Source organism: Nicotiana tomentosiformis, chromosome 6 (assembly GCF_000390325.3).
Source record: "Nicotiana tomentosiformis chromosome 6, ASM39032v3, whole genome shotgun sequence".
NCBI lineage: Eukaryota > Viridiplantae > Streptophyta > Magnoliopsida > Solanales > Solanaceae > Nicotiana > Nicotiana tomentosiformis.
In genome coordinates this window covers 43,349,214-43,359,145 of record NC_090817.1, presented here as the reverse complement: position 1 = coordinate 43,359,145, position 9,932 = coordinate 43,349,214, and the positions used below count along the sequence as shown (strand labels likewise).

General features: G+C 35.6%; 1 protein-coding gene across 1 annotated transcript; it reads left to right on the top strand.

Moving 5' to 3' along the window:
• Window positions 1-2,931: 2,931 nt before the first annotated feature.
• On the top strand, window positions 2,932-9,830 carry LOC104089979 (ankyrin repeat-containing protein At5g02620-like). The gene is made up of 3 exons (XM_009595004.4): window positions 2,932-4,152; window positions 6,574-6,983; window positions 8,425-9,830. The coding sequence occupies exons 1-3, from the start codon at window positions 3,696-3,698 to the stop codon at window positions 9,283-9,285; spliced, it is 1,728 nt and encodes a 575-aa protein (XP_009593299.1). The 5' UTR covers window positions 2,932-3,695; the 3' UTR covers window positions 9,286-9,830.
• The last annotated feature ends 102 nt before the right edge of the window (window positions 9,831-9,932 follow it).

Sequence of the window (9,932 nt, the reverse complement as noted above, 5' to 3'; positions counted from 1 at the left end):
ATAATTTATTTTTTCTAATTTATAAAATTTAGCAAGATCACAATATTATCCGCGCATAGTAGCGGGTACTAATACTAATAGGAAATAAAAAGACAAGCAATCCAGGCGTCAGAATGGAACTCCAGAATCAGCCCACGAGGGTCGGTGTTTTTGCTAAGTTTAAAGGAGCAAATTCTTATTTCTAGATTCACTTTGTCTTGTGCTTACTCCAAGTTAAATGATAATATTTTAATATTCTCCTTTTTCTTTGATTTTTTGTTTTGTTTATTTTAATCAACATATTTTAGATTAATTCCATTGTTTTTCTTTCGATTTAACGGTTAGATCATTTATTTTTTTAAGATTAAAACGTCAGAATATGAATGCATATCTGAATATCAAAATATGTATTAAGATTAAGATATTTGAATCTGAATACACATTTAAATATCAAGTTGTGTATTAAGATCTGAATATTAAATAATTAAGACTATTTATTTTTTTAACATCTGAATATATAAAATTTATCTTTATTTAAAAATTAATAAACATAAAATTCAACTAAAATATTAATTAATCTAATATTCTATCAATAATATCTATATACATGATAATTGGTGGTGGTGATAGCTAACGGAGGTGCCTGTGAGTGCCGACTAAAGGCGGTGGTCGTTTATAATTGTGGGTGGTGCTGGCTATGGTTATTGATGGTGATGGGGTGGTTGGTTTGTGGTAGTTGAGGTGGGTGAGTGTGTGGTTATGGTTAAGGATGATGCTGGTGGGGGTGGTATTAGTGATGACGGCTATGGTTGAGGATGGTGGTGGCGGCAATTAGTAATGATTGTGGATGATAACATCTTCATAAAATTAAGTCTTGGTTATAAATCTTAATCATACAGACCTTTTCAGATCATTAAGTGTCTGTGAAGTAAAATAAACAAACACACTTAATGATTAAGATCTGAATGATGAAGATTCAGACTTTAAAATCAAACGCCTTAATGTCTAAGATCTGAATGATTAAGATTCAGACCTACATTAAGTTCAAACAAACGAGGCCTTAGTGTTATTTTGAGATCAGCAACACTTTAAGATTCATGGTGTTAAACCAAGTGAAGTTTTTAAATTAAAAGAATTGAGGTGTTTGTGTTTACCCGTAAAATGAATTGAGTTAAATTTGTACGTAGTTCTAAGGGTATGTGGTATAACTTGGCACGAATCGTAAGAATTAATAGAAATATCAAGTGTTGACTATATAGAATGAAAAATAAGCAAAATTCGGAAGAATGTGATTTATAGATTAAGCAAGATAAATCTATTGATAAAGCTAAAAAAGGATAACTCTTTAATGGCGGAGTGTATGATATCTCAGTTATAATGTATGCTAAAATTTGGTCCTTTCAAAATTAATAATCATCCCCTTTATAGTGGAGGAATCCTAGTTTAGATATAATTAAAAATATATAGTGGGAGACCAATGATAAATCAGCTTTTTCATAGTTCCTGTCAGGATTCTCTCCTCTAGTGGGATTGCAACGGCTCTTGTCTATGAGCTCGATATTGATTCGAGCTTGGTATAAACTCGAGCTCTCGATCTTGACTCGAGCTCTCGATCTCGACTCGAGCTCGATTCTGACCCGACTTCTTATATTGATTCGGGGTCAGTGTTGGTCGGTTCCTGCCTCATAAGCTCGATAACTTTACTTTGTATCATAGTTCGATTTGGATTCGAGCTCGATAATGATATCAAGCTCGACATTGATCGGTTCCTAGGGCTCAAAACTTGGTGACCTGACTTCGGACCTCAACTTGATTATGAAGATGCTTCTCCGATCCAGTACATTACCATTTCGACCAGTTCGTACAAAGGACTAACCGATTTTTACCGTATACAGTTTGTTTGAAACATTTTCAAGAGAAAATTTCTTTGATTGAAAATTGTCTTGATGTACTTCATTTTAAGAAGTTTTTTGAGAACCAGAACAGAACTTTTCAAGAAACGAGTACGAACACTTTTTCTCCAACTAATTATCATTTTTTTAGTCTCGCACTATCAATAAATTTGATTTCGTCCTTGTATTATTTGTCTAAACGCATTTAATCTTAATTTAATTGAGATATACGCTTTTAATCCATCTGCTTGCGATTCTTTACAAATTTAATGAATTACTAAATATTACACCATATAATTATCCATGTATTATGATAAAGTTTTACTATTACTTCATACTCGAGATTAATATAATTCTAAAAATATATTTCCTAATTCATGAGGGCTTCTGGTTTCCCTATCATCAAGTCTAACAACTTTCTTGGCCTTCCAAAGCTAAGTAGGTGTCCGCCCCCATACAAGATCGAATTAATACTAGATAAATAAGAATTAAATGCGCAAAAAACATAAAACTTAATTAACTAAATATTAATTACTTACATATCACAAAGATGAAAAGTGCTAGTATATCCTTTTTTATAAGTATTTTCCAAAATATCTCCCCAAAAAGCTATCCTAGTTGCCATAATTTTCATCTTGACCTGATGAATGGAAAACTGTTTTTCAAAGAATAAAAAGAGAGAAAATTTTCAAAATAGACATGAAAATGGACTGACCCTTGGCTTATTAGCCATCTATTTGCTGTTATTACCTTCCGTGCCTTCATGCATTTCTTAAAGTGGACCCCACTATCCCAATTCATCATATCATGGGGCCCACATGGTAGAGTGCTCAACTCCAAGTCTCCAATTATCTCCATCTCCTTGTAAAAAATATGGCAATATGCTATGGTCCCTTGCTCTCTCTGTATATATTTGTCTTTTAGTGCACCTATATATCATGTCAACATCAATGGCGGCCAACAATCTGCATCTTTCACTAACATAACTTTTTTATTCTAGTATTTATATATAGTACCAAAAAAAACAAGAGGCTAAAATAATACTAGTAGTAAAAATCTATTCTTTTTCTTTTGTTGGTGTACTTCAATTGGGTGGATAATAGTGGAGACTAACTTTCTAGAAAAGTGAAATAAAATACTAATTTAAAATAAAAGAGCATTGCTTTCAGTAACTGTTTTAAGATGCTTAAACTACAATTATTATTACAGTACATGTGAATTGTTATATCCCACATGGAGAGTGGTGGCGTTTCCTATTTTTGATCTTTTTAAGGATTTTTTTCAAGATTCGCATAAAATTGTCTATCTCTGGCTTTAATGAGTGGAGAATCTGTGTTTGTGTCTCATTTCAGCTTAGAATGAGGTTTTGAGCTCTATTTTTGGGTGAAAATTTGGGTCTTTGGTTGCTTGGTTTGACTTCTTATGTAAAATTGAGTTCAAGGTAATTCGTCTTGTTTCTGTGAATCCAGTGAAAGATTGTTGTTTTTTGTGTTTGGGAGCTTACTATAAGAGCTGGGATTTGCACCATACTCAACGTTTGGAGTTTTAATTTGCTTGAAGAATCTTGGTTAGAATTTCTGATTTTTGGTTTGATAATTTGGACTAACTTTGTAAATTTTCATATGATATGTTTTGAGTTAGAAAAGGGTGAAAGTTGAATTTCTTGTCCTTTTCTTTTGGGGGGTTATCTTAGTAGTTAGAATTGAAAAAACTGACCTGATAATGATGAAAAGTTTCAAGCTTTGTAGTTCTTGAAAGTGGGAAACAAAAAGTCGGATATAGAAGAATTTATTTGAAGGGTCGGATTGAACTTTTGTGGTGGTGATGGAGAAACAGATTAGCTTTCGTGGGGTGATGGAGAAACAGAAGAGTTTTCGAAACGGGACGATTGAGAAACAGAAGAGCTTTAGAGGGTTGATGGAGAAACAGAAAAGCTTTAGGATAGCAATGGAGAGGCAGCTGAGCTTTGGTGGTGGTGAGAGGAAAAGGGGTAAGGAATCACCAGGAAAAAGAGGGGATTCTCCACTTCACTTGGCAGTTAGAGCAGGTAACCTAGGGAAGGTGAAAGAAATTGTGCAGAAGCTTGATAATAGCAAAGGCATCAGTGATTTGTTATCTAAGCAAAACCAGGAGGGTGAGACTGCTTTGTACGTTGCGGCGGAGAATGGCCATACCTTGGTTGTTGCAGAGTTGTTAAAACATTTAGACCTTCAGACGGCTTCCATTCTGGCGAGAAATGGTTATGATGCATTCCATGTTGCAGCAAAGCAGGGTCATCTTGGTGAGTCTTCGTGCCCACAGAAAAAGATAAAAAGAGAACATTCTCCTTCCTTGGTTTTGAGTCAATGATTCCTTCTAGTACAGATTGTAATCCTCGTGAGATAATGCGTATGTTTTATTGGTACGATGCACTTGACACTGGTTGATTTTCACATGCTACCTATTGCTTCTGTTAGCCCCCCATTTAGAGCAACTTGCATCCTTGATTTTTTCTTCTAAAACCTTTAAATTAAGCCTGCTCTAGTGCAGATTACTTGTAGCTTTAGTAAAATACTAGATAACTTATCTTAAAAAAATGTTTCCATTTGAAGACTTGGCATATAAAACATGTTCTTCCATAATAGAAAATTAGAGGACAAGACTAAGTTCAGAGCAACCAAAGCTAACTTTCCTGCATTCGGCCACTATCAAATTATGAAAATATTGGGCTGTTAATATCATATTGCGATATTATAGCAGATAGATGCTGAAGGATGCTAATCTGTATTTTCCTTTCATCTGAGTGCAAAACTTTCGCTTGGAGGGGGGCGGTCCAAGTTATTCAAGATTAGTAGTGCAAAGTTTCTCGGCCATTTGATGTAGGATTACTTAGTTCTATTTCTCGGTAGGGGTGGGAAGGTATATAAGTCAGTGTAGTGTGACACAGTGGAACGACTGCTGTATATATCCTGTTAATACATGAAATAGAAAAGCAGCAGTTTTGAAATTTAAAATTAAGAAAGCTGTTAAGAGATAACTATGCAATTATGTCACCGAACAAAATCGTCCTAGGAGAGGGTGAATTTAGCATCTGCACAAATCATGAATTACCTGAAGTGAGCATTAAGTAGATACATAAGGACCTATAGAATAGTGTGTCTTGTGGTGGCATAGAAGTTGAAAGGGTTTGAGTTGGAATTACTTTTATCCATATCTGTAGGAGTCAAAATGGCTTGAACGAGAATCCATCCTGCAAAGATTGTCCAGATCCTTAAAATAAGTTGTACCTTTAGATCAACTACTTGAAACTCTATTGATACAATCATTCCGTAAACCTTTTTCCCAATAAAAAAATTTGAAGCTAAAAATAGTAAAAATATTAATTGAGTTAAAAGTGATACATGTCTATCCCTTAAAAATGATTTCTTGTTAAGAGAAAATAAATAAAAAAATGTCAGAAACCTGAAACAATGATTACTTGTTTAAAGAAATATATAGTTGTTTGATTGGAGAAACATCACAAAAAGTGGATAGTTTATTTTTCTGCAGGAATTAAAATTAAAGATAAATCTTATGGAATGGACATGATGTATCCTTCTGAAACTATTGTTTACACTAGCCCATGAAGTGCAGGATTTTTTCATTCTTTGGGGGCTTTGCGAATCATTTTCATTTAGGTTTCCACAACTATTCTTCTACTCACCAACAAATTCCCAAAATTTGTCAGCTTAACACTTCTTTTGCTGCTTCCTAGTCCTGATTGTCACACCCAATTAGCCATGTCGTTCATGGATGTTACTGCTTTCTGGAACCAAATGATGCTAAGATTCCTGGCGTCATAACTAGAATCACATCCAATTACGATGTCAACCAACACTGAGTGCAATGAATAACGATGTTTCTTGCCGTCCCTTGTTCACTTAAAAATTGGTTATGATAATTCTTCGTTTCTTCTCTACTGAAACTTGAGGAAATCCTTTTTCTTCGTCCTCGTTTTTAAGTTTCCTATCTATTTGAGTATCTGAATAAAGCGTGAACCTGATAAACTGCCTTGTGAAACTAGACCGGGTTGATCTTGAGCAGCTTGTCAATAGCTTAGCTCCTCAACCCCCCCTCAATAAGTGCTGTATTTTCAGTACAGCTTAGTTTTGATGAACGTTTTTGATCTTTAAGGTTCCTTGCCAAGGGGGTAGCCTCACGATCAGTGGAGTTGGAATGGACCATGGGGGATCAGGGTTCAAATCCTACCAGAGGCAAAAAAAGTTAGATGATTTCTTTCCATCTTTTTAAGGTGGATAGAGTGACCCGATACCTTTATTGGTAGGACCAGGTATCCGTGGATTAATCAAGATGTGCACGAGCTGGGTCATGTTCTACCTTTATCATAAAAGAACGAAGAATTGAACTTTAAGATTACTTGAGCTTGACGATTAAGCTTATTTACTTCATGAGAAAAAGACTCATTAAGCTTAACACTGTTACTCACAGTTTTGAGTTAGGCCATCACTAGTATGATTTAGTTTGTGCTTAGCCTCTATTGTTTAAGTATATCAAAGCTTACAAACTTGTGATGACAAGTGAAATAAATTTAAATTCTTGATTCTGGATCGCTTGTTATTTTCTGAAGCTTGTTCTGAGTAACAATTGTTAAATTGGAATTAGAATTAGAATGCTTCTTTCTTATTTCTACTCTCTAAAAATATTTTCTGGGATTACATTGCAGAGGTACTGAAGGAACTGTTGCATTCATTTCCAAATCTAGTGATGACAACGGATTTGTCCAATTCTACAGCCTTACATACAGCAGCTGCTCAGGGACACCTTGATGTAATGAATCTCCTTCTGGAGATTGACTCAAACCTTGCGAAGATAGCTCGTAACAATGGCAAGACTATTCTTCATACAGCTGCAAGAATGGGACACTTGGAAATAGTTAAATCTCTTCTGAGCAAAGATCCTGAGATTGACTTTAGAACGGATAAAAAAGGCCAAAGTGCCCTGCACATGTCTGTAAAGGGTCAAAATGTTGATATTGTGCTTGAATTAATCAAACCGAATCCTGCTGTATTGGCTTTGGAAGATAACAAAGGAAACAGAGCACTTCATGTTGCAACTATAAAGGGACGGCAGCAGGTTGGTCTCAGTTTATTAACTATTATTTCTTGTAAACTAGTGACTTCCAGAAAGTTTTAAGGTGAACTAGTGATATGTGCTTTATATGTCGACGTCAAATGTATCTGAATTTAGGCAGAACTGTTCATTTTGTTAATCACATTGAAAATTACAACTTCTGTGAAGAAAGAAAAAGTGGTGGGTGAGTTTATGGAGGAAAACTTTTTGTTGTATCGTGGAGATGGTTGCAGATGCTGGATAAGCCTGATATCTGCAAGCTAAGCTAATTTACACAGCTGGTAATTTTGATGCCCCCTGAAAACAAGAAAGCTGACACTAGTTACTGCTTATAAGGACGAAGAGTTTCTTGCTTAGGGGTCGTTTGGTAGGGCACTATAAGAATAGTGCAGAATACAGTGTATTAGTAATGCAGGGATTAGTAATGCATGGGTTAGTAATGCAAGCATTAGTTATGCAGATATTATCTCTTATAAACTGTTTGGTGTGGTGTATTAAAAATTATAATGGATTGCATAATTTTTAAGAAAAATAGTTGTTTACAAAAATGCCCTCCATATTCTCTAGCTTTAAGGGACTTTAAGGACAATTTTGTCTTTAACCATACTAATGCATGCATTAATAGCCTTGGTATTACTAATGTCATGGTTTTCTATGCATTACTTATACATAGGCTAATACCAAGTATGATGTATAACTAATGCAAGTATTAGTTATGCATAGGTTGAAAAAATGTACCAAACAAGGTATTAGTAAAGCACAAAGCTAATGCTTGTATTATTTTTTCTAATACCTCCTACCAAATGACCCTTTACTTTCTTAGGATTGACATTTTCTCGGTACTTTGTTTTTTACCCATGAAACTCCTAAAAAAGGTTACAGTTTTTTGAAACTATGCAAACTCAGTTTTTCAAATCTTTTAGAAACTAAAAAATCCAAATCGTTAGTTTATGAGTTTTAGAAAGATTTCAAAACTGAGTTTGGAAGTCTTAAAAAAAGGTTCTCTTTTTCAAGATTAGCTCCAACAAACACTTGCTGCAAAAGCACAAAGACTGAGTTTGCATACTCAAAAATGCAAAAACTTCAAACAAGCAGCACCTAAGAATCAAAGCTACTCGCTTAGAGAAAAAAGGAAAAAAAGATCAAATTACTCAGAGTTTTAGAAATTTATGTGTGAATCTGATGTTCCTCAGGTTTACGTGAGAATTCTTTTGCTTTTGACATAGATTTTGTACCTAGGTTCTTCCATTGACTATATATGCATGCTCAGTATAGTAACCCAATGTCTTATTTAGTGTACTCTGTTTTTAGCATTCATGTTAAGATCTTATAACTGGGTTCTTTCATCGAATACATATGCATGCTCAATATAGGAACCAGACATCTTATTCTGTGCATTCTCTTTTTAGCATTCATCTTGAAACTTAACTACGTATAATTGCAGATGGTACAATGTCTAATATCAATCGAGGGCATTGACCTCAACGCTGTCAATAAGGCTGGAGAAACCGCTCTTGATATTGCAGAAAAGTCTGGATCTCTGCAGCTCGTTTCCATTTTAAAGGAGGCAGGAGCTACCCATTCTAAAGATCACGGGAGACCTCCCAATGCTGCGAAGCAACTCAAGCAGACTGTCAGTGACATAAGGCATGATGTGGAGTCCCAACTCCAACACAGCCGTCAAACTGGCTTCAAAGTGCGGAAAATTGCAAAGAATGTGAAAAAGCTCCACATTAGTGGTCTTAACAATGCCATCAACAACGCGACAGTTGTTGCTGTCCTTATTGCTACTGTAGCTTTTGCTGCCATCTTCACTGTACCTGGCCAATACGTTGAGGACAAAACAGATGGGGTTTCACTCGGTGAAGCACACATAGCTAGGAAAGCGGCATTCATAATCTTCTTCTTGTTTGACAGTATGGCCTTGTTTATTTCCATTGCTGTTGTCGTAGTACAAACTTCTGTGGTTGTGATTGAACAAAAGGCAAAGAAGCAACTCATGTTTTGGATAAACAAGCTCATGTGGGCAGCTTGCCTCTCTATTTCAATTTCCTTTATTTCACTCACATATGTGGTGGTTGGAGACAAGGAAAGAGGGCTCGCTATCTATGCAACTGTCATTGGTAGCACCATAATGCTCACTACTATTGGTTCCATGTGCTATTGTGTGGTTCGACATAGGCTAGAAGAGTCGAAGATGAGGAGCATAAGGAGGGCTGAGACTCATTCACGTTCATACTCGATGTCCGTGGCATCAGATACAGAGCTTTACAGTGAAAGCTACAAGAGGATGTATGCAGTATAGGAAGAAATAAAAGTCAGCTAAATTTCTGCCCCAAGGTATCAATCCTGGAGGTCTGTAAATAGCATTATGAGTGAATATATGCAGATTCTAAACCCTCAAGTCTGATGAACTTGTAGCAATGGCATCAGATAACAAATTGTGTGAGGAACAGAAGGGTCTATGCAGTTAGGAACAGATGAGGAGAAACTTTAAATAGAGTGCAATAATGACGAGGCGATCCACATCTGCACAATTCTCTAACTGCTGCAGCCACTAAATTGCTTACCATCTGAGGTGACATATATGCTTGGAAGTTCAAGATGAAACTTTAGCAAATCCTTCCCATGAATTTAATAGGTTGAAGGCAAACTATCATGGAGTTTACTACCTACCTACAATTACTACTACCAGACTGCGACTGGATGACAAGAAGGTGCAGATGGCTGATATTCAGTTGCTTTTGCCTATACATAATCCACTCCTTAGAAAAATGTACTAAACAAAATTTGTTATTATATAATTCATCATATCTATTTCCTGTGGTAATGAAGTTCCATCTTTTTCCAGCTTTTATTTGTTAGGAATTTTATGTCGGCTTCACGAAAAGCATCAATAGTGAGCTAGTTCCATAGTTTCCTTCTTCCTGATCCACAGTAACCTACTTCTGG